Source organism: Neopsephotus bourkii, unplaced genomic scaffold (genome assembly GCF_033783945.1).
Source record: "Neopsephotus bourkii isolate Nb327-2 ecotype Australia unplaced genomic scaffold, CSIRO-AGI_Nbou_v1 NB_1778, whole genome shotgun sequence".
In the NCBI taxonomy this organism is placed as follows: Eukaryota; Metazoa; Chordata; class Aves; order Psittaciformes; family Psittacidae; genus Neopsephotus; species Neopsephotus bourkii.
Window position 1 is genome coordinate 186,462 of NW_026902252.1, and position 27,014 is coordinate 213,475.

The following is a 27,014-nucleotide window of genomic DNA, read 5'->3' on the forward strand; positions in this document are numbered from 1 at the left end:
AGCAAACAGCGCAGCCCTGGAGCGGGGAGGAGCTGCCAAGAGGGACTTGCCCAGTGCCAGAGATCTCCAGGAGCTGCCGTGAATCCAGCCCGAGCGCAGCATGGAAACCACGGGGGCTGCAGTTGCAGCGATCCCAGCCTCTTGCTCAGCAGCTCGGCAGCGCCTGTCGCTTGTCACCCCTGTGTCTGCATGAGCCAAGGCAAGCAGCATCCCTGGGTAGCTGGGAGACCCCGGTGCTTGCGCATAGGAGCCCAGCCCACCAGGCTTTGAGGGGCTCCGCAAAGGAGCTGCTCCTCCCCGAGATCCAGGCCTGCGGAGGAAGGGGAGGAGACCCAGGACGAGGAATACGTGCAACTGCGAGAAACGAAGCTGCAGGAGCAAAGGGTGAGCCAGAGGCTGCCTGCAGCGATGAGGGGAGCAAGGGGGGGCTGCTGGCAAGCATCAGGCACTTCTTCAGCAGCCAGTGCCAGGTTTCAGTGCCCTGCTCGGATCCTGCCCCCTGCATGTCAGCACACACAGACCCTCATGATGTCCCTTGCTCAGCCTCCCATATCCTGCTGGAATCCAGTATAGTGAAAAACCAGCAGCATGTTCCACTCTCGAGAGGCTTTTCTGGTGTCCAGGAAGGGATGTTTGCAGGCCTTTGGATGCAGTCTCTGAGCCTTTCCATCAGGGAGATGCTTTCACACCCTGTGTGATTGCCCAGGGAGCTTGCTGCCATGGGATGTGAGCTCCACTGGAGCTATGAAAGCCTGTCTGCAGTTGGTGAACTCGGTGACGCTCAGACTGCTCTCTTCAGAATAACAAGTGAAAAAAGCCATATATGCTGCTTTCCACCACAGCAACCACCCCACCACCACTTTCCATGAGCATATTGGTTGCATTTCATGGGGCATCACAAGTCCTCCCTGCTAAGAAGGCAGTGGTGAAGGGGACAAGGGAGGTGGATCGCTGGAGGAAGATGTAGTCAATTGAACAGTGAGGCCGGGCCATGTTCGTGTGTTTCTCTTCTGCTTTTTCAGCACTCCCTCCCTGATCCCTGCCCTGGCGCTGATCCCCGGTAGGAAGAGTCACCAGTGATGTTCTTGCACCCCTCCTTCTTCCCACGCGCCTCACACGGTCTTTGGAATAACCAGGCAGGACAAACATGACTTGTTCTCCTGCCTGTGGAAAAACTGCTCCAGCTGGCTCTTCCAAATGCACCCAGTGCAGCCACCACTCAAAGTTATCTGATGGTCATGATCAGCAGCTCAATGAGCCTCTACCTGTGAGTCCTTCTCCCAGACTTTTCCTTTCACAACAGGAATGGAGCAGGCTATGCTGGTGAGCTAGGTGTCTAGCTGGATGGATACACAGAGCTGACACTACAAGCTCAGGCTGTGTGTTGTGCAGCCCTTTGCATTGGCACCATTCAGCAGACTGGTGTGGATGGCCCGTGGTGCCCTCCACCTCCCTCCCCTTCAGTCTGGTGCTGTTTGTGTCTCACACTCACCCTGGAGAGCCACGCACCCACTGTTGGACCTTCATCACCAGCTTGGCACCAGGACTTACCTGACCTGCTCGTGAGTCATTTCTGCATGCAGCAGGGAGCAGCATGCTCTGGATAATGGATGTACCCACTGCTATCCACCTCTGATCACAGGGCTTAGGTGGGAAGGTGGGAAGGAGCTGCCACCATTCACCCCTGCACTCTTTCCACATGCTTGAAACCCTGATGGGACTGCACAAAGCAGCCACATCCCAACCTCATCCAAACTCCTGCTCACCTCTTTCTGCCCCGCTGCCTCCCAGTGAGAGCTAACGCAGCCTGGGGCACCCTGATCCTCTTTGCTTCTCCAGCACTTTGTCCTCCTGCCCTGACATCCCCACCCAGCTGCAGGAAAGAGATGCTCTCCCAGTGCATGACCCAACCACATCACAGCAGAATTGGAAGTGCTCCTGGATCACTGGCTCCAGGCCACCCGAGAGGAAGGGCCACTCCCTGGACTGGACTGGAGCCAGGCTAGAAAGAGACACAAGCTGCCTTAGCTGCAGTAATTAAATCCCTAGCCTATATGGGAGAGAACATTGCCTCTTCCCACTCTCTCCATAGTGCTGCAGGATGTGCACGCCACTAGCATCACTTGACAAGCACATCAGCTATCCCCATGAGAAGTGGAAGACTTAGGCTGGGCTTAGGCTCCATTCTTTTGCCTAGGCAGGGCTCCCAGCTCCTCTGGGCCAGCTTTCCAAAAGCCCCCCCCATTTCCTGACCCTTCTGATCTGCTCACCCATGTCTGAGCATCTCAGAGTGGCTGCTGGGAGCCTGGGGGAGCAGAGAAGCAAATTCCTGGTGTAGGCTGACCCTGTCCAAACACATTCTTGTACTCACCAATGCCCAGTGCAAAGAGAGCTGAGGCTGCAGGACAGGCAGGAAGAAGAGGAGGCCCAATGAGTGCAAACCCATGGGAGACAGGATGTTTGCTGTCCTGCAGTACCTGGAAGTCGGTGTCAGTGTGTGTTATTTACTAAGCCACCTTCATCATCTGCTTCTAAGGAGGGATAGATGGTTTCTCCAGACCAGACTAGGAGTATCCCTGCCTTTCCCCTGTCTTGGGAGGAAACAAGTCGTGTTAGCTCTGCTTGGAAGCCCTGGTGAACTACCATGATGCCTTGACAGATGGGGATTTCCTTCCCCTGCCTGGCTCCAGCCTCTGGAAGCTACTGCCCACCATCTGCTTTAGCCCCACTCATGGTTCCTCTGGTCCTGACAACTGCTGGTTTCAAAGAAGCATCAGGCAGATGCTCGCACCCTGATGGTGGGATGCAGGAGCGGATCCCATCCTTCCAACCTCACCCACATGAAACGCACCATTACTCTGGTTTCTGAGGGCTGTGTGCTGCTGGATGACCTTGGGCCTGCCTGGAGCCCCACGATGCTCCCTAAAGCCCTGTGCAGCAGGGATACGACCCCCCAGCATGGCTCAGCTTGTGTGGGACCAAGCATCATCACCACCACATTGGCTTCCCAGGGGGACCAGGTCACCTCCACCACATCCCCAACACTCAAGGCACCATTAAACCCATGGAAGGTGTTTTCTATACCAAGAGTGCCAGCACAGCTCTCCTGCCCAGAGGCACCACGCTCTCACTCCCCGCAATGGCTCCCCCTGCTACAGTCTCACCCTGCAGGACCAAGGGGGGGCACGATACTCACACAACCCCTACTGTAGCCTCCCGTCCCCTGTGAGCAAGGCCCCCATACCCAAAGCATCCCCATTGCTGCATTTACCGCGGGGCTCCGCACCGGCGTGGCACGGCCTTTTCTTCCTTTTCATCCCTTTCTCACTCCCTGAATGCACTTTGCTTGCTTTGGCGGCGCAGGGCAGGGAGAGCCCCTCTGCCCCCCCTCGTTCCCGGGGATCCCCCCCGGCAGATGGGGCCGAGATATGAATGTGCACACAGTGAAGCCCCTAAGAGGATTTGCTGGTGCCCCTTTCATTGCGAGCCTTTGTGTACTGCTCCGCTGCGGTGGGACGGCCCCGAGTTCTCCCCCGGCTTCTCTCTCTTCCACTCCAGAAGAAAAGAAAGTGCCTATAAAGGCCTTGTTTGTCCCATTTGTTTGAAGGGACCATATTGCTGTAGGTGCTGTGGGTCCCGGCGTGACAGCGTCTCTGTTTTGAGAAAGGGCGACGTGCGGCTCCCTCCTGGGAGGGTCCGAGCGGGCGGCTTAGCCAGGCGCTGGGAAAAAAGGGTTTCAGTTGCATTTCAATATCCATTGAACCCTGAATCCTTGGAGATGGGTTTTCCAGGGGCTCTGCAGACAGACAAAGCCAATGGAGGTGGAGGCTGGGAAGATGCTTCGGAGGCTGGGAAGATGCTTCGGAGGCTGGGAAGATGCTTCGGAGGCTGGGAGGATGCTTCGGAGGATGGGAAGATGCTTCATCCAGTGATGGGAGAAGGACCCGCGAGCCCCCCAAAATCCCATCTGGGAGAGCCGAACGGGGCTGGCAACGTTGCCTTTCCTATGACATCTAGTGGTAAAGCCATGGAAGGAGGAAAATGTCGGCTGGGTTTTCCCGGCTGGAGCACGGCCATCTCCTGCTGTGGCATTTTGCCCTTTGTATGGCAGCAGACAGTCCCCCCAGCTACGAGGGAAGCAAAAACGAGCTGCACAATAGCCTCAGCGGCTCAGGGATGTCAAACAGTCCACCCCTTGCCCCTGTGCCTTCTCTTGGATTTTCAGGGCCCCAAAGCAAATGCCTGGGCTGGAAATGGAAGCACTCACAAGCATGCATCCCACCCTTCCCACTCCAGTCCCTGCTCCAACACGTCCCCTCATTTGCCCGCCAGCTGCTCCAAGGCAGCTCTATGACATACATGGCAGGCCTGGGAACATTCCCAGTGCTTTGCCCCATGTCTTGCAAAGAGGCAAAACGTTTGCAGCATTCAGAGGTGAAGTGACCTCACACCACAAAACGTGGCTCTAAGGATGCTCGCAGGGCATCTTGCCCCGGCTAAGGGGGCCTCCGAGCCCGCATGGTCCTGGTAGGGGTGTGACAATCTGAGATTGAATAACAGCCTGGGCTGCTCACTGATTAACCAGACTGTGTTAAGGCGTTGGCAAGAACTTCAATACCTTACTAGACACTGGAAAATCCACTCTGGAGAGCACACATTGAAAAGGTTAATCATTAACATCCCCACTATAGGGTTTCAGTGCAATTTCTGATACAAGAGCATCCACCAGGTCCATGGTGGGTTTGCATATCCATGTCCATGCTGGATGTGCATCTCCAGGTCCATGGTGGATGTGCATCCACAGGGCCAGGGTGGGTGTGCAGATCCATGTACATGGTGGGAGTGCATCTCCATGTCCATGGTGGGTTTGGATCTCCATGTCCATGGTGGGTGTGCAACTCCAGGTCCACAGTGGGTTTGGATCTCCATGTCCATGCTGGATGTGCATCTCCATGTCCATGGTGGGCGTGTATCTCCAACCCATCACTGCTGGCAGGAGCAGCTCCCTTAGGGATGTGCAGGGCTGTCTGACTCCCTCCCAGCTGTCTGGAAGTGCTGCTGCTGACCCGTCCTGTTCTGTCTCCTTGGTGACTGCACATGCCAGCATCCCCAGACAAAAGCTCTCCTGGCATATAATGGGAACAGAAGGCAGCACTGGGTAGTGCATTCAAAACTCAAGCCCTCTCTTTCCGAGTCAGCCAGGGCTGCAGACTCCCAGATAATCCCCATTCAAACACCAGATGGGTATTCCAGGTATGTGCCCATGTGTGTTGCACACATTTCCCTAGGGACTCTTCTGCAATGAAGCAGCCCTTGTGAGGCCGCACATGGCAGCCTGGCTGTGCTGCGGGCTCCTAGCTGTCTTACTTGAGTTTTGCTTTCCCTCTGCATGTAAATGCAAGATTTAGGGCAGCAGGAGGCTGTTGGGAGCAATCCTGGACTCCACCATTCAGGTACCGACTGCCCAGCCTGCTCATGCACTGCTCTCATGCTGCAGGATGGGTTGTGCTTTGTGTGGTGTTTGTGTGGTTTGCATCAGTGCATATGCCTGCTACGTGCCATGTGTATTCATTCACATGAGCCTCATGCGAGGCACATGGCTGCATATGTGACAAGGACTGGGCTTGGGGCTTGTCTCACAGCCTCACATAGGTGGACATCATGACATGTAAGGCTAAATGAGGGCTGAAAACCCCACTTACTTCTCCAGCAGGGCTGGTAGGATGCTGTAACTCAGCAGGGTCGGTTCCTCCCTATGGGGAAACTGAGGCATCTGGGGACACTGTCATTGATTCGTCCCCAGTCACTCCCCAGAGCCAGGAATGGAAGGAAGAAGAGCTCTGCTTTTCCTTTTTGTTGCAAAGCACAGATAACCTCAGACCCACATTGTCACATTCCCAGTGCTGGTTTGGGGGTTTTGCCAACAGAGGCAGAGAGGATCCCCAGCACAGTAACTGGTCTGAGCTCAGGAGCCATGAGACATCTGCATGCATGGCATGGGGGGAAATCCCAGCTCATTGAGATGCATCCCTAAGGAGTTAAGGACATGCACGGGGACAGGCAGGACCAAGCCGTGCTCACAACAGACTCTCCTGCATACCCTTCTGCTGCTGCTCTGTGTAGCAGCAGAGACTGGGGAGGATGCTGCTGATGTGGAGATGCAGGAGAGTGGGAGGCAGCAGGAAGCGGAGCGGAAGGAGCCGAGCTCGATGTTGAGATGTGCCTGGAGCTGAATGCTGGCCAGGCTCTCCATCCCCGCACATCCCCATGGAAACCTTGGCCTTGTAGGTCACCGATGGCCGCGCTGGTCCAAGCAGCCTCCGACATGGATGAAGCCACTCTCCATCACCTAAAGCTGCAAAGGGGCGAGGGATGGAGCCCTTCCCAACCCCTGCACCCCACACCCCAGGGTCAGGGATGCCTGAGCATCCTCTCCGCTGGCAGCATCCCTGCCTCCCCTGGGGCTGTGTGGGGTGCTCCAGCAGCAGCATCACACCACCCAGTCCTGCTGGTCCTTCCCCTCCTTCGCTCCCTTCGCAGCGCAAGTGCCCTGAATGCTCCATTTGAAGCTAATTTCGGCTGAAATCTGGTTTGCTTTCCAGCGTTGCTGCTTTAAATTGGAGAGATTGACCTTGTAGCAGGAGGTGACATGCAGATGCACATCAGCAGCCCGTCAGAGCGGGCAGCGGGGGCCGGGGGGGGCTGCGGAGCTGCCTCGGGGACAGGCCAACTATTTTATGAGTAATTTAATATCTGGAACACAGACTTCATTCCCAGAGATCTGCTGGGGAAAGAAAGAGCCTTTCTGCAGCCCTGTAAAGGCTGCTCCTCATAAGGAGGCAGAGCAGGAAAAAAGGGCTGGGACTTAACCCCTTGGTAGCCAGCCCAGAGCTCTGCAAGCTCCCAGTGCTTGCAGAGAGGCCAGGGAAAGAAGGAATTCCCTGTGCAGCTCAAGGTGGGAGACAAGCCAGTCCCTATTGCTCCAGGGCAAAGAAGAGATTGCTTCTTACCATTCAAATTCAGATCCAAGCCTGAGTGAGGATGGGGGAAACAAACTTATCAGGAGCCCTGAGGTTAGATCTGGGATAACAGGTACCAAGAACTGATGGGGCTCAGCACAGAGGTCAGCACCTCTGCAAATGCCACAGTGTTTGCTGGTGATGTGAGACCAGGCCGTGGGACCATCATCATCACTGGCTCAATCACTGATAAACACAGCCAGGCTTTGATCTCTCCAGTTCAGCTTCACTTCCCATGGGACTCAACAGGCACCTTGCATGCTCCTCCTCATCAGATCCTGCCTGTACTGGAGCTTCTACACAGAGACAATCTCCAAAACCCATGTAGATGACTCAAGGGAAACCTCCCTGTGATTATGTTCTTGCTGATCCCTGGTGCTGGGTGACAGGAAGGGTTGATTTTAGGATCCTCACATCTATCAGTGTCTTGGCACATCAGTGGGTTTGCTCCCGAGTGTGCCTGGTTGTTGGGGTCCCCATAGAGTGACTGCCACATGTGCTGCTGTTTGGTGTGATGGGTGACATGGCTCCTGGTTAGCTCTGTCCCACACAGCGAGACCTCCAAGCACCCCATATCTGCTTAGGGCAAAATGCTTACACCCCCAAACCTCCTGCTCTGAAATCACCTCAAAGCACCACCCGTCTCAACATCTGCTCAGCATCTGGTGGCCTCTGCATCTTGGTGGAGGCCCGATGCCACCGGCGAGGGTCACAGCACCACCTGGTGAAGCTCCACGGCTCAGCCTTGGTGGGACCACGAGGAAGAACCGGGCTCACCATGGAATGGGAAGAAAAGCCCAAAGGGAGGGAAGGAGAGCAGAGTGTGTGTGTGAGGGCAGCTCTGCAGGGAGCATGCACAGAGCACTGGGACAGCTCTGTTATGTCCCGGGTGAGAGCAAAGCCTGCAGCTCTTGCAATGGGTGCAGTGATGGCCAGGTTAAAGTTTAGAGGGTGGCAGGATGGGTGAGATGTAAAGGATTAACTAAAGGTGTAAATCACTCCTTTCCCTGAGACAGTGAATGTGGACCCTGTGGGTGATCCCCTGGGAGGGGGCACCTGCAGTTTGGCTCTGGTCTCAGTGGGTGCTGTAATAGCTTGGGAGAAGGGGTCCTCTTCATGGTGAGCTGGAGAGCTCGAGTCTTCCTGCAGGGGCAGAAGCACACTGCCCACACTGAGTGGCCATGGATGAACTGAACAGGGATGCTGCACGGTCCACCACCCACCCCAACCACTCACAGCCCTCTTGTTCTCATTTCCTCATCCATTCTGGATACCTGAGAGGTTGTGCTGCTCCAAGGAGCAGACAGCTGCCATCCCATGGAGCTCATGCCTGTGGTGGCATTAGGGGTGCTGGCTGAGACCCATGGCAGGGGTTGTGGACTTCTGTGTTCCGGCTGCATAAGCGAGGTGCACTTTAGAGATAGTTGGTACCTGCATTGCCCCCTGACACTCCAGGTCCAGCCAAGACCCTGGAAACCCTTTGCCTTGTGCTGGTGTTAGGTCAGACATCAGTTTTACAAATCAAAGCAGCTCCACTCCAGAGGGGTCCTGACAAAGACCTTTCCAAAAGTCCAAACTGATTACATCAGTTACTCAGAAAGGCAGGAAGCTTCGACATGCTGTCCATCAACATCCCAGATCCCTTCCTGCTTCAGGTTCCTCCCCACCTGCCCTATTGCATGGGGTTAACCCATGCCAGAGGAAGGACTTCACATTTGTCTCCATCAAACATCAGTAGGGTCCTGCCAGCTCATCTCTCCATCCTGCCAAAGCTCTTTCATTGTCAGCCCTGTCCTCCTTGGCTTGCTGACTGCTGCAGACCTGCTGAGGGCTCAGGACACTGAGCTGCTGTTTGCTGCCCGGTCTGGTCTTGGGGTCAAAACTCTTTCCCTCCCCCTGCCCTGCTCACCCGGTTGCATTTGAGGCGCTGCATCTCCAGCTGCACCCCCGGGGACAGAAGCCACTGGTTTTGCTGGGGGAGGGAGGCAGCGGGGATGGTGCAGGAGGAAGCATCACCCCTGCCTGGTGCCTCGTCGAAGGCAAAGCCTCCCCTCACCTCCTGCCCGGTCCCTGCCAGCGCTGCTCTCCCAGCCTGCGGGACATGGATGCGAGGGCTGATCCAGTCTCCAGTGCCATCTGCCGGCCATTTACCCTGGACGAACTGGAGCCTTGAGGCTGCCTGCACCAGTGCTGGTCACTGCAGACCCCGAGAGTTCAGTGGCAATGCTCCATATCCGACCCCAAGCCCCTTTATCATCCCCTTCATCAAGCCCCTTTCAAATCCCAGACCCCCATAGATATTCTCCTCTTCTATGTAGTGAGTGCCCTGTGGACACCCCAATGGGCTTCACAACCCAGCACAGCTGGGCTGGAGGCTGCAGGCAACTTGCACATGCAGGTACGATGCTGCATTGTCACCTTCCCCAGGGATGGGGACATTCCTGGGGTCCTCAGCTCTACTGTTAATAAAGACATCCCGAGAGGGCTTGGTTGTGCTTTAGGGCTTCATAGAATCATAGAACCCCAGCCTGGTTTGGGTTGGAGGGGACCTTAAAGCTCCTCCAGCTCCAACCCCTGCCATGGGCAGGGACCCCTTCCACTGGAGCAGCTTGCTCCAAGCCCCTGTGTCCAACCTGGCCTTGAACACTGCCAGGGATGGGGCAGCCACAGCTTCTCTGGGCACCCTGTGCCAGCGCCTCAGCACCCTCACAGGGAAGAGCTTCTGCCTAAGAGCTCAGCTCAGTCTCCCCTCGGGCAGGTTCAAGCCATTCCCCTTGGCCTGTCCCTACAGGCCCTTGTCCCAAGCCCCTCTCCAGGTTTTCTGTAGGCTCAGGGTAGTGATGTAGGCTTGCATGTCCTCCAGGGCTGCTCTGGACACTCCCCAGCTGCACCAAGGGGTAGATGTGTGCTCACCTCTTCCATCATGGCATTGAGCTCTGGCTTCCCCATCACAGCTCATCTTGGCAGAAGCTTCCACAGACTCCTCTGGATATTACAGTTACCACCACCCAAACCAAGAGCTCTAGAAGAGGTTGGTGTCCCCACATCCAACGAGCCTCAGGACTCTTCGGTACAACGCTGTCTCCAGCATCTCCCCATCTACCACCTGTACTCAGTGGCTGCAGTTTCCCCACTGTGTTGTGTGTCCCACATCCTCCTAGAGATGACGTTTTCCTCTCTGTTTTCCCAACCCTGGGCTGAGACCTTCGCTGTGTGGCTCTGTGACAGCGATCTGCAGCAGGAACTGCATGGATCCTCTGCCTCTGCTCAGCACTATTGAGCCCAGGTTGCACCCAGGTGTGTGAGAAGCAGTGCCCTGCATATCTGAGCGTTATTTTGAGGGAAAGAGGCAAATCCCAGGCAGGAAGGAGTCAGCAGCACAAAGAGCTGTCATTTAATGTGCAAGAGCAGCAGCTACGTGCTTAAGGCCCTAAATATGGAGCAAAGATTCAGATTTCCAGGGGAGCCCTCAGCCCTGCAGGGAGCTACAGGAGAAAGGATGGAGAACACCTTCAACAGGCTAAGCACTGGGGAAGATGAGGAAGCCAGAGAAGATGCTGTCGGACCCTTCTATCCCCACTAGGGAGTTCTTCTCTGATGGCTCCAGCCAGATGGACTCGTTGGCTGCCAGCTTGAGGACCACGCCACCCGTGGTGACCTGGAAGCTGCCCTGAACGTAGTCACAGAAGGTCACCACCTTCTCGCCCCTGCTGCCACCCCGGCCCCTTTTCACACTGAGGCACAGGTTGCCCCTGGATGTGACGTGGTAGGTGAAGTAGTAGATGCCGGGGATGCGGCAGAGGAAGCGGCCGTACCGGTTCTCATAGTGGCCCTTCTCGTTGGTGATGATGTGGTCGAAGCGGATGGGCTGCTCCCGGCGTGGGTAGGGACCGATGGTCCTGGCAGCTGAGAAGGCGGACTTGAGGGTGGCCTTGTAGTCACCAGCATCCCCCTGAAGGCCAGGGATTCCCATAGGACCTGGTAATCCCTTTGAACCGGGGGGGCCCTTGGGGCCAACCTTCCCAGGGTAACCTGGTAGTCCTGGGTCTCCCTTCTCCCCCATGTCTCCTTCGTGATCCACCTGGCCGGGGGGACCTAGAGAGCAGAAGGAAGAGTCACTGTGGTCTCAGCCCATCCCCATGGGTCTGCAAAGGGCACTGAGAAGGAAACCACCAGTACCTGCATGGAGTGAGTATCAATGGAGAGCCCTACCTGCCTGGCATCAGTGATGCATCTTGCTTTCGTTCCTCTAGTCTGTCCCCTTTTGTCCCCAGTCATCACCCCCACCTGATAACCCCTATAGTCACGCGTGGAAAATGGCTTGCTTTCCCAAGACCATGCAACTGGCGCTGCTTTTTCCTGCTCTTGGTAGTCCCAAGATGACGTTTTCCCCAACTGCAACCTCTTCTCCTTACCTTGGTCGCCCTTTAGGCCATTCTCCCCATCTCTGCCGTTGCTTCCAGGCCGTCCCGGTGACCCTGGGATGCCTGGGATGCTGCCATAGGTGTTGCAGAGGGTGGAAGTTGCAAGCTGCCCTCCAGCCAGGCAGATCAGCATTGCCCACAGGGTCTGCATCTGCTGGAGCACAGAAGGACATTGAGGGGCTTGGCTTGTGCAATGGGAGGGATGGGGCAGGCACTCTGAGCTGCTCTGGAGGACAATGGCTAGAAGCACATCTGGGTAATGCCATCAGGGAAGGGAAAACATCCAGCTGCAGAGCCAAATCTACTCTCCTGATGGCCTTGGAGGGACCAGCATGGGAGGGTTGATCAGTTCTTCTCTCTTCTAAATGACCAGTATACAAGTGTCCAGAGCTTCAGCCACATGAGTATCTGGGGACAGCCTAGCCTGGCCCAGGGGTCTGATGCCATCCTGGCCATGCTGCTGCCACAGGCATGTGCTGCAGGTCCCCACTGCTCCATCAGAGGAGAAATTCTCCACCCCACCTTCGGATCACACCTGGAGGGTAAAATCCTTCCCCAGGTGGGAACAGTTCCTCATCTACAAGCTCTTGCCTCCCACCAGCGTATCTGAGGGACAGCATCACTTGCAGGTTGCAATGAAATCCCCAAACCTGCCCTCTAACCCCTGTGTGCTCCTGTTGCATTCTGCCACATCCCAGGAGCATTTCTGTGTCTAACCATCCTTACTGGGATGGGACAGCCATATGGGCTTCTGGTCCTGGGGTCCCATCTTCCTTCTGCCCTCCCTGCATCCCGCGGCTTGGCTCCTTTCCCCAGCTCCTGGTGCAGCAGTGTGTGTGGTGGGCACTGCACGATCCAGGGCTGTATCTGGACACCACATCACCCCAAGCACCCTCAATGGCCTCACCAGCCCCTTTCAAACTGATGCTCAGTCACTGATCTCCCTGCTGGGCCTTTGCCATCTCCCCCTTCCCCAGGTGGAGCAGGAGGGGTTGAGATCCCACCAGGGATCTCCACCACCTCCATCCCAGCAGCTCCCTTTCCCTTCCGCTCCATGCAAGGCATCAAGCACCAGGAACCTGATGGTGCCGGGTTCCCCACGTGCCCCTACCTGCAGGCCTTGCCCATGCCTTGCTCTTACCTTGATGTTCTCGTTGCACAGATGGGGAGATGGGGCAGGACACACCAGCGTCCTGCTTGGAAATGCCCATGAGGAGAAGCAGAAGTTTGCTGGAAGGGTTATTGTGAAAGGATCTGGGCCACATCCCTTTTCTATCTTTAGCTCCTACCCTGTTTTCAGTGGCACTTTCACATCCGCCGCAGATGCTGTCCATCGGAACAGCAGAACATGCCATCCCCATGCAGCACCCTGTGGCCCCAGGCATGCAGCTCTGGCCTTGGGGAGCAGAGGGATGTCTGCTCTGCCCTGCAGGCTCCCTGGGTCATGCTTGCTATGGGGAATGCTGCCATGGGCTCCAGACAGGTTTGGGGTAACCCCTCCGGACTGCAGAGATGTGCGTGCATTGAACTATCATCCCCCAGGCTTCTCTGCACATACCCATCTCAGACCAGAGGATGCTATAGGGTCATCCATCACCTTGAATCTGTTCTCCAGGCTCTCCTAAATGCTGAGGATGGGAAGCGATTCCATCCTGGGGTAAAAGCATTTCCAGTCCTGCTTTTTGCTGGTGCTTGTGGTGGTGAAGCACAGGATGCTCAGGGGTGATGATCTCCTTTTCCACTACACAAAGTGTGCCACCAGGAGGACTCTTCTGGTGGGCTTTGGTGGGCTTCGTAGCCTCCAAAGCCACAAAGGCCATAGGCTCAGGGAAACCAGTGCTTCCCCCTGCCCTGAAGGCTGGGGTGTCCCAGCCACCAGAGGCATGGCTATGAGGTGTTCTGCATGCTCTGTGCCCTCTGCAATTGAGCTGGAGGGGAACAGGAGTACAAGGGCCCCTGCCTGGAAGAGTTTCGGTCCCCCCTGACCTAGGGGCATTGGCACATGAACCACCCCTTTCCTGCAGTCAGTGTGGCTGTGAGTCCTACCCCACCGAGCAAAGCCAGGGTTGTGAACGGTGTGTGATGCTCTGATGCTGAACATGGACAAGCCAGGGAGCACTTGGGGCAGTTCTGATGCCACACATGCACACAACATTCACCCAGATATAGGTGGGCTCTACCTAAAAGTCACGGAGGAACAAACAGGATGGGCCACATGCACTGGGGAAAGTTTTATTGACACTTTCTATAGCTGGGTGATGGCAAAGGCGCTGCTGCAGACCTGCTCCAAGACACATGGGTGTCCTGCTGTGAAGGGGAAAGGTGCAGAGAGACCTGGGCTACCTGGGGTTCTCAGCATGCATGCACATGGCAGTGCCAGCAGCACGCTGGGGGCTTGGCACCATCACTCTGGGTGCAGATGCATCCAGATGTGCCCCATTCAGTGGCCGCCTGTGCGTGGTCCCCAGGTCAGGCCATTGTGTCTGGGGCTAGGGCTGACCTCTTCCATGGGGCATCCCACCCAGCATAGGAACCTGGAGCATCAGCAGCAGCCTGGCACAAGCAGCAGTGTTTGCAGGGCAGGGTGAAGAGGCCAGCATGCTGGGGTGGGCTCTGGTGGTCCTCTAGTCCAGGAAAAGCAGGAAGCCAGAGAAGATGCTGTCAGAGTTGCCGATGCCCACCATGCCGTTGTAGTCATTCACTGTGAGCCAGACCTGGTTCCCAGCGTCCAGGTGGAGGAGGATCCCACCAGAGCTGACCTGCATGGTGTTGGTCTTGTGGTCACAGAAGCTGGCCATCTTGATCTCATCCTTGTGCAGGATGACGCAGAGGTTGGCTGTCTGCGAGGTGTGGAAGACAAAGTAGTAGAGGCCGGCGATCCTGCAGGTGAACTTGCCCGTGGTGGTGTTGTAGTCGTGGTTGGTGTTGGTGATGATGTGGTTGAACACCACGGGGGTGTTCTTCAGGGGGTACTCACCGGTCTGCCTCGTCACTGAAAAGGCTGACTGGTGCTTCTGCTTGTGGCTGCCCGGCATTCCCGGCTCTCCAGCCATGCCAGGGGCTCCAGGGTCTCCTGGGGCACCAGGGGGACCCATGGGGCCATTCTTACCTGGCAAGCCAGGGCTGCCTGGTTCCCCTTTCATGCCCTTGGGCCCTCGTGTTGCAGGAGTGGCCGGGATTCCTGTGGGGTGGTGGAAGGGAGGGAGTGTCAATGGCAGGACATGGGGAGAGGCTCCTCCATCCCCTTCCCTCAGGCAGGAGAGGGTTGTCTCTCTCCAGATGCCTTTCCTCCTGCCCTGTCCACAGAGGATGCTCTCCTTATGCCTGCAAACCAAGGCAAAGCAGCCATAGAGGACCAGATGGTCCCCATCCAACAGCCTGCATGGTTCTCCTTGTTTACTCACCTGGCTCGCCTTTGGCTCCCTTCAGCCCATCCCGGCCATCCTTGCCTGGCAGACCTGGCATACCCGGCAGGCCTGGAACCCCATAGCAGCTGTGATGGGCATCTCCGCTCACAGCAGAGCCCAGGTTCAGGAGCAGGAGGGCGAGGAGCAGATGGAGCTGCTCCCAGAAGCTCTGCCCCATTTCGGTGCTCTGGAGCTTGGAAAGGGAAAGAAAGTGTTGGGGGCTGGAGGAATTGCATGGTGGCCATGGGACAAAGGAGGTGTTATGAGGCTGACTGCTGGCTAAGCCCTCAATGTCCCCCCCATTCCAACTGCCAGCTGGTGGACCTGAGTCACCCCAGCCCTCCTCCAGCAGCATCCTCACTTCCCTGGCTCTGCCCATCAGGTTTAAGCCCCCATCAGCTGGGGATCTCCCAGGACAATCCTTGGCCCATAGGAACAGGTCTTCCCCCATCAAGACCAGTGCTTATCTTCTCCCCATGACATGGTGAAGCCTGGCCGTGCCTGTGTCTCCTTCTCCGCCTCCTCTCACATAGCCCAGTGCTGTGCCATACTGATGGACTCCCAGCCCCATGCAGCCCACCCCGAAGAGATGGACCCTGCAGCACCTCTTACCTCTGATGGGGGCTTCAGTGCTGCTGAGCCCTCTGTCTGCTGTGGGCACTGCAAAGAGTGTGTGAGTCCGTGACAGCCTCCCTGAGGAAGTCTCAGCATTAGGAAAGGGCCCTTGGGGATCCAGAAGCCCCAGATGAGTTTCACATCCTCCTGAGCGGTTGCTTCCTCTGGGCAAGCACTTTCCTGTCCATCCAGAGAGATCTGCACTTGTGGCACTGCAGCACATCCTGAACTGATTTCTGAGCAGCAAGGCAGCAAATGGATGGGGAGCAGAGCCCCACATAGCCAGAGACAGTGCAATGAAGGGTTTGTGCAAGGCTGTTGCCTGGCTCTGATGCTGGGCCCTCAGGCCATCTGTCCTCCCTTCACCATGCCCTGTGCTCCACCACCTCTGCTGGGTTCTGGGTTTGCTGGGAACCCAGAAACCCTGGTCAGGATGTTGCTCCTCACTGCTGAGCTGACCTCCTCCTCACTACTCAGCAATGGGGACATCGGACTGTCCAACATGGGAGTAGCATCCCCAGGGTATGACACATGCAGGGATTCTTGTTCTTGTGGTTTAAGCTCAAACAGCAACTAAGAACCACAGAGCTGCTCAGTCACAGCCCCTTGCCATGGTGGGATGGGGAGAGTCAGAGACAAGGAAAAACCCAGGGGTTGGAATAAGAGGAGTTCAATAATTAAGATAAAGTACAATATAATGCTAATGGTGATGCTAATACCAATAAAAAGGGAGATAACAAAGAGGCATAGATGAAACAAAAAAGCACAACAGCACTGATGCCCAATACAATTGCTCACTACCCATGAACGGATGCCCATCCCAATCCCAAGCAGTGATGAGCCCCTCCTGGCCATCTCCCCCCAGTTTCTATACTGGGCATGATGTGCTGTGGTGTGGAATACATGAGAGACTGAAAAGTCCTTGATCAGGGTAAGTGCTACTGAGCAACAACTAAACCATCAGTGCATTGTCAGCATTGTCCTCAGACTAAGGCTGAAACACAGCACTTGCTGAAAGGCTGGAGGATCACAGCTGCTTTTCCCCTTCCTTGGAGAGTTTGGGTACCAAAGAGTACCGTGTGGATGAAGTGCATGCATGGTCTTCCTGTATTTGTACAGGACAGCTACCTTCGACTCATCCAAGAAAGGACAGACATGGGCTAGTCCCAGACATTCCCTGTTCCTCCCTATAACTGCTCTGCTTCCACATTCAGTCCATCCTATCCCTCTGCCTTTGCAATAGGGGCCTGTGATTGGCCAGGGGCAAGCTGGGATCACTTCTCCCACTGGGCAGATTGGGAAGGGGCCCAGGACATCGACGGTTTGGGGAAGAATCATGAATAGGAAAGAAAAGCCAAGCAGCTGTTGTGGAAGAAGGGTTTATTTATGCAGATGGAGAAGGGTGCGAGAAGCAGCAGTGGCTGGGTGCCAGAAAGGCGTTTGCAATGGTTGGTGTAGCAGGAGCAGTGGCACGCAGTGATTTCCCACTCAGGAGCCAAGAACTGTAGCTGGGAAAGTTGTCTCCAGGAACAACTGGACCTCTCCAATGTGGGGTCTGAATGCCCTCTGCCTCCGGGATGGAGTGGGAATGCTCAGCATGGAGGTAACTGCTCCAGTGCTGACCCACAGCCTGGCCACTCTATGGCACTTGTGGAAGCACAGGACTCATCTGGTGACTCAGTTTGCAGCCATCTGTGTTTGCTGCGGTACTGAACCACCCCGTGCACTCACAGGGGGGAAACACCACACAGACAGGTAGGTCTGGGCTGGTGGATGGAGCCATCAGCCCATCATTGGGTAGAGCATGAAGCCACTGAAGACGCTGTCTGCCTCGGAGCCACTGTAGATCATGCTGCCCCGGGCAGGGTCAGTGCTGAGGGAGACCCGGTCCCCCTGCTCCAGGCTGAGCACGCTGCTGCCCGAGTTCACCTGCAGCATCTGGCGGCTGTTGGAGTCGCAGAAGCTGACCACGTTCTCTCTGTTTTTGGTGATGCTCAGGCAGAGGTCACCACTGGAGATCACCTGGTAGGAGAAGTAGTAGATCCCGGGGATGCGGCAGGTGAACTCCCCGGTCTGGGGGCTGTAGGAGCTCTCCTCATTGGTGATGATGTTGTCGAACACCACGGTATTGCCCCTGGACGGTGGGGACCTCCGCGAGGCAGAGAAGGCAGGATGCGGCTGCTCCATGACATTGCCAGCTTTCCCCTTGGGCCCCTTTGGTCCCGGCTGCCCAGCGAGCCCAGGGGGACCGGGCAGGCCATGGTAGCCCCTGTTCCCTGGGATGCCAGGAGGCCCTGGCTCACCTGCATCCCCTTTCAGCCCCTGGATGCCCGTCCTCTGTGCTGGTCTCCCTGCAGAGAGGTGGTGACGGGGAGAAGTTCATGCATGGCTGTCATAACCTGAGCTACTCCCACAGCCCGTGATGCTGCTACCAAGGGGCTTGGGGCCCTCAGGTCCCCTGCACCGCACATCCCTGGATCCCTTACCTGGCTCTCCCACGTCACCCTTCTGCCCCGGCCTCCCATCAAGGCCAGGGACTCCAGGGAAGCCGTCCTTGCCGTCTGGTGCCCGGCACACACCGTCCTCCATCAGGGCCATGGCCAGCAGTGCTGCCAGGATGCTGGTCGCCAGCCAAAGCCCGGGGTGCATCCTGCCTCCCTACAGACACAGGGGTGAGGGAACTGGGGATGGAGGCAAGCACACAGCAAACAAACCTTGGATACACACACATCAAATGCATCCACAGATCTACCATGGCACCTGTGTTGTTGTCCAATACAGATAGGTGAAAATAACTTCACAGAAGGATTTTAAGGGTGTTCCCTTATGTGATCTGAAATCACTGGTGTTACAGAAAATCTGATGTGTGGCCAAGGCAGGGCTGTGGGATTGCAAAGCACGGGACACAAACCACAGCATAAACCTTTTGCTTGCCCTTGGGATGGGTGGTTGCATGTCAGATGCATGCAGAGAAGTGTTGAAGCACTGAGATACAGGCAGTGGTCCCATGGGATAGAGTCCACAAGTGAGGAAGGGGTGCAAAAAGACACAACAGAGGAGGGATAAACAGGAAAGAGATCCAGCTGTCCAGCACATAGAGCTGGGAGAGAGAAGGGATGTCCTGAGCACACAGACATGCCCCAAAACCTGAGGTGCTCAGCCTGGAACAAGCCTGCAGAACCCAGCGATGCTCCCAACCGCATGGAGCAAGGACAGATTACTGCTGCCCTCGCTTCCCCCTGGCATCATATTCTCCTCCTTTTCCTACTTGTGGAGGAGGCAACTGGGACAGGGAGCAAGGACCAGTGAGTGTCAGCAGAGGAGGCACGTGTCCCTTGCTGTTGGGGGTGACTTACCTCCTTGCTGGGGTGAATGAAGACAGAGCAGTCTGAGCAGCAGCTCTCCTCGCTGGAAGCTGGGAGCAGGGAGGAAGAGAAGCAGGGCGAGGGGATGTGCTTGCATGCACGATGGTTTGCCTGGTTGGGGAAGAGGAGTGCCAGGTTTCGCTTTCTTTGCACGAGAAACTTGTTCCCTTTCCTGCTGTGCCGGGCACAGTCAGGGAACAGCTTGGTCAGCACAAGTGCAGGACCACAGCGCTCCCAGCCTAGCCCAAGGCACCGTCCCTGCAGCAGCGACCAGCAGTGGCTGGGCACAAAGCAACGGGAAGGTGGAGGCTGCTCAAGGGCATCCCATAGCTCTGTCACCGCAGGAGGGGACAGGAGGTGTGAGCATGAGGTGGCATCCAAGGGATGCTCGCTGTGGGGATCACTCCTGATGGCTTCTAGTCCAGGTGATGGGCAGAGGGTGACTGTCACTGGTACCCAGCCTTGTCATTGCTGCTGCTGGGGGCTGACCCCTTCAGATGCCCACCTTAGGGCTGCTCCCTGATGAAGCAGGGCTCCAGCAAACTACAGGAGAGCCCCCAGATGTCACCAGTACTCAAGCCCCACTGCAGCAGGGAGCAGAGGGATGAGATAAGCCTCAATGAGTGCAGCAGGTCCTTGGGGATGCTGGGGACCAGCCAGGCCACCTCTTGTGGTCCCAAGGAAGGTGTTGTATTGTTTCCAAAACAGCTTAAAAAGGAAATGACTGATGTGAAACCAAAAATGAGCCCAGAGACCCTTCCCAGACAAAACTTTGTTCATGGATGCATCTCCATTAATAATGACCTTTGGAGATCTATCACTGAGCTGAGCATGGGTCCTCTTAATGCAATATAATACACATTTTTGATCAAAATGTCACCCTGTAATAAATCAGATGCCCAGAAGAGATGCAGTTTTATTTTATCAGAGTTCCTCTATTAACCAGACCTGTATTTGTGTCAAGAAGTGATGACGGGTGAGTTTGAAATGACCTTCTGCAAAGCAGGGCTTCTGGACAGTAATTGTGTTTCTGCCCTACTGCCCTTCCTTAACATACAGTCAAAATATGATCGCTCTGTCATTTCATCCAGGATTGATCAATGGCCTCATGCTCCTGTGTCCTTTGTCTCTGTTTGTCCCTCTAACCCCACTGAAATGCTGAATTACAGGGGAATGGTTACAGGTTTCCAGTATCTCCTGGAAGATGCTGGTGGTCCAGGTGGCACCTCCTCCAGGTCCTTTAGGCTTCTTATCAGTGCTTAGCCCCACTTGCTTGACTTTCAGTGTTGCTGTGTTCAAGCTAACCTTCCTCCTCCACCCTCCTCCTGATCTGCAGCTGGGACATCAGTGGCTCCGGAAGATGGATGGATGGATGGATTGATGGATGGATGGATGGATGGATAGATGAATGGATGGATGGATGGATGGATAGATGAATGGATGGATGGATGGATGGATGATGGATGGAGGGAGGGAGGGATGGGTGAAGGGATAGATGGATTGATGAGGGCATGAATGGATGGATGGATGAATTGCTGGAGGGATGGAGGGAGGAAGGGAGGGAGGGATGAGGGAGGGATGGAGGAATGGATGGATGGATGGATGGATGGATGAGGGGATAGATGGATGGATAAAGGGACGGATGGGTGGATGGATGGATGAATTGCTGGAGGGATGAATGGATGGAGGGATGGATGGACGGATGAGGGAGGGAGGGAGGGAAGGAGGGAGGAAGGGAGGGATGAAGGGATGGATGGACGAAGGGATGAAGGGATGGATGGACGAAGGGATGGATGGATGGATTAATGGATGGAGGGAGAGATGGATGAATTGATGGAGGGATGGATGGATGAACTGATGGAGGGATGGACGGATGAACTGATGGAGGGATGGACGGATGAACTGATGGAGGGATGGATGGATGAACTGATGGAGGGATGGGTGGATGAACTGATGGAGGGATGGATGGATGAACTGATGGAGGGATGGATGGATGAACTGATGGAGGGATGGACGGATGAACTGATGGAGGGATGGATGGATGAACTGATGGAGGGATGGATGGATGAACTGATGGAGGGATGGATGGATGAACTGATGGAGGGATGGATGGATGAACTGATGGAGGGATGGATGGATGAACTGATGGAGGGATGGATGGATGAACTGATGGAGGGATGGATGGATGAACTGATGGAGGGATGGATGGATGAACTGATGGAGGGATGGATGGATGAATTGATGAAGGGATGGATGGATGAATTGATGGAGGGATGGATGGATGAACTGATGGAGGGAGGGATGGATGAACTGATGGACCACATCTGCCAGCCCAAACATAGCCCCAGCCTGGCTCACTCCCGCCAGTTGCCTGCGGGTGTCTCTGGGATACGGTGAGGGCCGCGCCGGGCAGTGGCAGCGGGGAGACACGCCGCGAGGTGGCAGTGCTGCCTCAGCCATTCCCTGTGACAGCCGCTCCTCTCCTCCTCCGCGTAAGGCAGAGGCCGGGGGGACCCCCCCTTAGCATCGCGGGGTGTCCCGCTGCAGTGAGCGCACGGGGAGCCCTGCCCTGCCCGGCGCCACCACGCATCCGGACCCGGAATGGAATCACCGCAGCATGGGTTGGGTTGAAGGGACCCTCAAAGCTCATCCAGTCCAACCCCCTGCAGTGAGAACGGACATACCTTCATCTAGAACAGGTTGCTCATTCCAGCCTGGCTTGGAATGTCTCTAGGGATGGGGCATCCACCACCTCTCTGGGCAAGAAATTCCTTCCTCACATCCAGTCTGATCTCCCTCTTTTAGTTTAAAACCATCACCCCTCATCCTGTCGCAACAGGCGCTGCTGAAAAGCCTCTCCCCATCTTTCTTATAGGCCCCTTTTAAGTACTGAAAGGCTGCAGTAAGGTCTCACTGAAGTCTTCTCTTCTCCAGGCTGAACTGCCCCAGCTCCCTCCTGCAAACTGCCCCAGTGAGGCCACAAATGTCCTTCCCCAAGCTGGGAGCAGTTTGGCATCCCCTGAGACTGGGGCAGAAGTGGTGTTCCCTCAGTAAGGATGCAACCGTGGTTGTGAAGCCCTGGCAGGTTAGCCCTGCTGGTGCAGGTCCAGCAGCATCCCACCAGCAGCACCACCAGCAGGGTCCAGCATGGAACAGGGACAAGATGATGAGGAGACCCGCAGATGATGTGAAATGGGGTCAAACCCAAAGCAGAGGGGAAGGTGTTTGTACACTGGGGTATCCAGTGGTTGTGGGTACTCTGCAGAGCCCCCCAAAACCTGCCCCAAAGAGGACAGCCCTGAGTCCAGGAGAACCTGACCACTCCGGTGAGCATCCACGTCATTTAAGACAGCTCTCATGGCCTCCTGACTCTGCTGCAGACCCAGGATCAGTGTCGCTCCAGATGGATTTTACCCTGAGAAACCCTCCTCCATCCAGGATGGGCCATGGGGCAGCTCCTTCACATCACCTGGCAGGATGTGTCAGAGCCACCCCAGCACTGCACCCTTCCATGGGAGAAAACTGACCCTGAAACATCTCCTCCCCGCATCCCCAGTGCCTGCAGGCACACATGAGCTGCCTGACAGCAGACAACAGGGAGAGATGCTCCTCACTGCCTTCCCTGCTGGGATCCCCTGGGGCGCCAAGCAGTGACAGGCAGGAGCTGTCAGAGGAGGATAAATCAGGCAGCTGACTCCTTCCTGTCACTGCATAGGAGACAGCACAAAGGGAGGTGGTGGGAGATCAGCGATGCACCGCACACACCTCACCAGCACCCCGGTCTGCACCCACACCCACCAGGACAGCATAGCAAGGAGGTGAAGGAGCTGCTCCATCCTGAAAGGAAAAGGGATGCTCAGGGTAAAATCCACCCGGAACGATGCTGATCCTGGGTCTGCAACAGAGCCAGGAGGCAGTGAGAGCTGTCCTAAATGATGGGGATGCTCACCGGAGTGGTGGGGTCCCCCCAGACCCAGCACAGCTCAGAGCACCTGTGCTTCTGCAGTCACTGGTGGCTTAATGATGCCCAAGGACCCACACAGACCGGTTCTGCAGCTGATGAGCTGGCCTGTCCCAAAATGCTGCTGATCACCAGAAAAACAAGGTTTGTGTGAATGTGTGAGTCTCCCATGCTTCAATCAATGGAACAAGGAGATGGGATGGTTCAGGTGCCCTGGAAGGATTTCCTGCGATGTCAGCTGGAAATCAGGCTGAAAGGCCACTTGCCATTTGAATTCCTGTCACAGGGGATGTGTTATTCCTATGACAGAGCAGGTATGAGGGACAAGGGCAGCTATGTGGTTTAAAAGCCAGGATTTCATGCTCCAGTCTTTGCTCACTGGAACCTGGCATCCATGCACATCCCTGTTGCCTTGGGGGATGAGAGGTAGGTGAAGGCTGAGCAGCCCTGGGCAATGCTGGGCAAGCTCATCCCATCCATCCTCCTCTTGTTCTCTGTTCAGGATGTCAAGGCTTGTCATTATTTGACGTGTATTGGTTAGTTGGGCTGCTTGTTTCCCATTCTTTGGTGTATCTGTTATTTATGTACTCGTGTGTGTAACAAGCAGTTCCGGATTGATCACTTTGCCATGTAAATGAGCTTGTCACTGGAATCTGTAGATTGGGAGAGTTTGCAATCAAACACAGCCGGAATCTAAATGACAACATTGCAGGCAGTAACAGCAGGGAGAAGACAGGAAGGATGTGCCATAAATAAGAAGGGATCAGAGCAGGGTGCCCAGAGCTATACTGACACCATGCCAGGAGCCCTGAGGCATGCAACAGGAGTCCCTGCTCTGCTGGTTAGCCTAGCATGGTGAAAAGGGTGCAGACACAGGGCTGCGAGGAGCATCTGCCCACTGTGTGGGACACTGATTTGCTTGCCACCTTGGCTCATGTTTGGTTTCTTCAGACCATTCAGGGCTCCATCGAAAGTCAATGGATGTGCCCCAGATGCAATTCTGTCCATCCCAAGGTCAGTAGAAGAGATCACTCAAGATCACTCAAGAGATCAAAGTGCCATAAGCCTGCAGGCAACAGGCACTGCAGCTGGGCTGAGGAGCAGGGAGCCAAGCAGGACATCTGCAAAGCCACACCATGGCAGGGCATCCCTGGACCGGAGCCCAGCCAGGAGAACAGTGATGTCAGGATAGGGCAGGACTATTCCCAACACCAGATCAGAGTGCCTGTGGCTTTGCCTGCCTTAGTGTTGAAACTCCCCAAGGGCAGAGATCTCCCATCGCTGCATCAGGACTGCATCACATCCATCCATTTGAAGAAGCATTTTCTAATGTCCACCCTGAATATCTGAGGGTCTACTTTGTGACCACTGTCCCTTGTCACATCAGTTGGCACTAGTGAGACTGTTTGGCTCTGTCCTCCTTGCAGTTACCCCCAGGGAGCTGAAGCTGTGGTTAGATCTGACCTCATCCTCCTATTCCCGTGGCTAACCACAGCCCAGCATAGGGGCCTTCCCACTGCTTATCCTGAGGATGAATAACTTCCCTTGACCTTGGCCACAATGCCCCTAAGGCAGCAGTTTATCTCACCTGTGGTTGGCTTGCATTCAGCCTGCTCTCCTCTGCTCCCCACTCCAACCCGTTGCTGACTCAGCAGTGAGTCCCCAGCCAAATCCTGGTCCTTCCTCCCTCCCTCCACCCCTTGGCTTTATGCTATGGGCTCAGGAGATGAGGCTCTGAGAGACACCCTGGACAGCAGGAGATCCCCTTCCAAGCCCAAGGGGATGGCTATGCTGTGAGAGAGCCACATGGTCCTCCTCTCTGGGTTTTATGTTTCGATGCGTTCTGGGTACGTGAGGTTTGCACTCATCAGGCCATGGCAAGACCACCTGGAATCCCTCCACCAGACAGCGATGTGCTCATCCCAGTGGATGGGGATCACTGTGCACTTGTTCATAGCAGTGTTAAGCTTTCCACTGGGTGAGATGACCAGCATGAGCCCTTAGTGCAGCTGCCAGAGCATCCCATACCCTTCCCAAGCGCATCTCCATCCATGGTCTGGTTTCCCTGACAGAACGCCTCAAAACTGGAGTGGAAGTTTCCTGCTATTGTTAACTGGGTCAGCAGCAGCTGGAGGTCTGTGATGGCTGCAGACTATTACAACTTATTTCTATTACAACTTGCTTTGCACAGTGGCCCCTCCAGGAACCCGGCTTTGCTCTGGCTGACCTTGGCTGCGGATTGATCCAGAGCTGCAAACTCCCTTCTCATATTGGCTCCATTTGGAGGGGTCTGATTGCTGCTTCAGAGGCTTTGATTGCCTTTGCTGCTGGCTGCCAGGACCCTGGCTGGTGTCCTGCAGGCACCATTAGCCAATCTCCAGGTTAGTGGATTTGCTGAGGAGCATCCCAGCCCCGCTGCAGTGATGCTGTGGAGAGCCAGGCCTGATGTTTTCAAGGCAGGGATGGATTCAGCCTGTAATAGGAGGGAGGTCACGATGCCTCCTTGTCCCTCTGGCCCACGCTTGAGCTATTCAGCACTAGAAGTAAGGCTTTGACTTTGGTAGGTCTCTGGGCTCTGGTTCCCCAGGCAGCAGCAGAGCTACATCCTCAGCACTCTGTGGTCCATACGCATACAGCATCCTCTCAGGCAGTTTCATTAGCTACCCTCCACGGGCAGATCCCAACCTCTCCTATGAGGCTGTGCTCCCTATGTGTTCACCCTCCTCACCCACTTCCATCGTTTTCCAATGAGGAGACAGCCCCTTCCCAGCTTTAGCAGGCACTTTTCCCCTTGCAGTGGCAATACCTGCTCAGGATCCCCTTCCGCAGGCTCTGCCTGAAGTCCTCTCTCTGCTCTCCACAGGCAGAGGTCAAACCCATGTCCTTGCTGCCAACTCACAAGCAGATCGATCAACATCTAGGAGGCAATTGCAGCTCTCTGTGTGTGGGGCAATTGTGTGGCAGCCCCAGCACTGGCTCTCTGGCCTGGAAGTTATTCTTCACTCAGCCTCTTTAATTTCAGAGCTGCACCGAGGGATGGGAGGACTCCCAGCTTCTAATTAATTACTGAGTTCCCTGTAATTGAGGCAATTTACTGCCAATGTGTCTGTCTTATTGCACTGTGGAGAAGGTCATTCTGTAACACTGTCTTTTTCCAGCACCCTAGTGAGTGGCCAGAAGCCAGGCCCTGAAACTCATCTCCAAACTCAGGATCCACAGGGAAGTTTGCATTGAGAGGCACAAGGCGGCTGTGGTCCTGTGCCGATCATCAGAGATGCTCATCCAGGAGGTCCATGGGGAGCCATGCAAGGCACTAAAGGAGCACAGCGTGGTGGAAGGGGGCTGCCTCTGGACAGTGGGTTCTGGTCCTCTGGATCTGGGTCTGGTGAGCACAGATGTCCTGGAGTGAGGATGAGCCCAAACTAACACATGCAGGACCCTACAGCTGGGCTTCACGTGGCATTCCACGTTACACTACTGGGCATTCTTAATTCCAGTTCAGATTAATCCTGTAATGGGACATATTTGTTTACATTAATCTTCATAAGGAGGCTTCAGAAGCCTTGGGATGGGCAGATCATGCAGGGGGATTTCTAGGGAGCTCTAATCCTTCCAGTAATCCCCAAGCTTTTCAAATTAATTTATTTGGGGAAGCCACAATGGTACAAGAAGATTAGAAGGTTCTGTCTCCTGTTCTCAGTCCTGAGCTGGATGGACCTCCCTAATCCCCTAAAAGCCCATATTGATGGGACCATGCAGCTGTGTCTCTTCTCAAGTGTCACCTATCCTATGTGGTGTAGCATCCCCTGGGTAGGGCCATATCCTTCCACTTGAAGCCACGCTGATGAGCCTTGCTTGGGCTTAAGAGAGGATTTTACTGATACAGCCCTTCAAATTGTCTCACTCACTAATTAATGACCTGGTTTCAGTTTTGGAACATGCACTTGGATAAACTGCAGAAGTGTATTTCATTAATCTTAATTAATGATTTAAATACTCAGAAGCCTCTGCTAAGGCCCTGTGATTGATGGCAGCTAGCTGGCTGTATCACTGTACTTTGGTCCCATTGGCATCCCTGACTGTACAGTGGGGATGTGGGCACTGACCCTCCTTGCTTTCCCTTTGCCTGCTGCCCTGAGGCAGCATCCATTAGATGCACACAGGCAGCTGTGCAATTGCTCTTGGGAACATGAATTAAAGGGGTGAGAGGACATTTCTGCACT

General features: G+C 55.4%; 3 protein-coding genes across 8 annotated transcripts; all 3 read right to left on the minus strand.

The window, feature by feature from the left end:
- Positions 1-10,383: 10,383 nt before the first annotated feature.
- Positions 10,384-12,734, minus strand: C1QB (complement C1q B chain). 2 transcript variants are annotated; one of them, XM_061379558.1, is made up of 3 exons: positions 12,585-12,734; positions 11,435-11,594; positions 10,384-11,114 (listed from the first exon to the last, which is right to left on the minus strand). In XM_061379558.1, the coding sequence occupies exons 2-3, from the start codon at positions 11,592-11,594 to the stop codon at positions 10,540-10,542; spliced, it is 735 nt and encodes a 244-aa protein (XP_061235542.1). In that variant the 5' UTR covers positions 12,585-12,734; the 3' UTR covers positions 10,384-10,539. The 2 variants fall into 2 exon arrangements, with proteins under 2 accessions (XP_061235542.1, XP_061235543.1); XM_061379559.1 differs by having other exon boundaries at positions 11,435-11,597; positions 12,585-12,733.
- A 1,052-nt stretch (positions 12,735-13,786) lies between these two features.
- On the minus strand, positions 13,787-15,653 carry LOC133226254 (complement C1q subcomponent subunit C-like). The gene is made up of 3 exons (XM_061379552.1): positions 15,463-15,653; positions 14,848-15,043; positions 13,787-14,624 (listed from the first exon to the last, which is right to left on the minus strand). The coding sequence occupies exons 1-3, from the start codon at positions 15,559-15,561 to the stop codon at positions 14,068-14,070; spliced, it is 852 nt and encodes a 283-aa protein (XP_061235536.1). The 5' UTR covers positions 15,562-15,653; the 3' UTR covers positions 13,787-14,067.
- A 1,175-nt stretch (positions 15,654-16,828) lies between these two features.
- Positions 16,829-18,968, minus strand: C1QA (complement C1q A chain). 5 transcript variants are annotated; one of them, XM_061379560.1, is made up of 3 exons: positions 18,822-18,968; positions 17,952-18,123; positions 16,829-17,816 (listed from the first exon to the last, which is right to left on the minus strand). In XM_061379560.1, exons 2-3 carry the CDS (start codon positions 18,112-18,114, stop codon positions 17,248-17,250), a joined length of 732 nt encoding a protein of 243 aa, XP_061235544.1. In that variant the 5' UTR covers positions 18,115-18,123; positions 18,822-18,968; the 3' UTR covers positions 16,829-17,247. The 5 variants fall into 5 exon arrangements, with proteins under 5 accessions (XP_061235544.1, XP_061235548.1, XP_061235547.1 ...); XM_061379564.1 differs by having other exon boundaries at positions 17,952-18,115; positions 18,822-18,910; XM_061379563.1 differs by lacking the exon at positions 18,822-18,968 and adding an exon at positions 18,605-18,729 and having other exon boundaries at positions 17,952-18,115.
- Between the last annotated feature and the right edge of the window lie 8,046 nt (positions 18,969-27,014).

Coding starts and splice junctions, on each gene's coding strand:
- C1QA (XM_061379560.1), bottom strand. CDS start 18,114: ATGCACCCCGGGCTTTGGCTGGCGACCAGCATCCTGGCAGCACTGCTG. Junction 17,817..17,951: donor GGGTGACGTGGGAGAGCCAG/GTAAGGGATCCA, acceptor ACCTCTCTGCAG/GGAGACCAGCACAGAGGACG.
- LOC133226254 (XM_061379552.1), bottom strand. CDS start 15,561: ATGCTGAGACTTCCTCAGGGAGGCTGTCACGGACTCACACACTCTTTG. Junction 15,044..15,462: donor CACTGAAGCCCCCATCAGAG/GTAAGAGGTGCT, acceptor TCCCTTTCCAAG/CTCCAGAGCACCGAAATGGG. Junction 14,625..14,847: donor GGGAGCCAAAGGCGAGCCAG/GTGAGTAAACAA, acceptor ACCACCCCACAG/GAATCCCGGCCACTCCTGCA.
- C1QB (XM_061379558.1), bottom strand. CDS start 11,594: ATGCAGACCCTGTGGGCAATGCTGATCTGCCTGGCTGGAGGGCAGCTT. Junction 11,115..11,434: donor TGGCCTAAAGGGCGACCAAG/GTAAGGAGAAGA, acceptor TCTGCTCTCTAG/GTCCCCCCGGCCAGGTGGAT.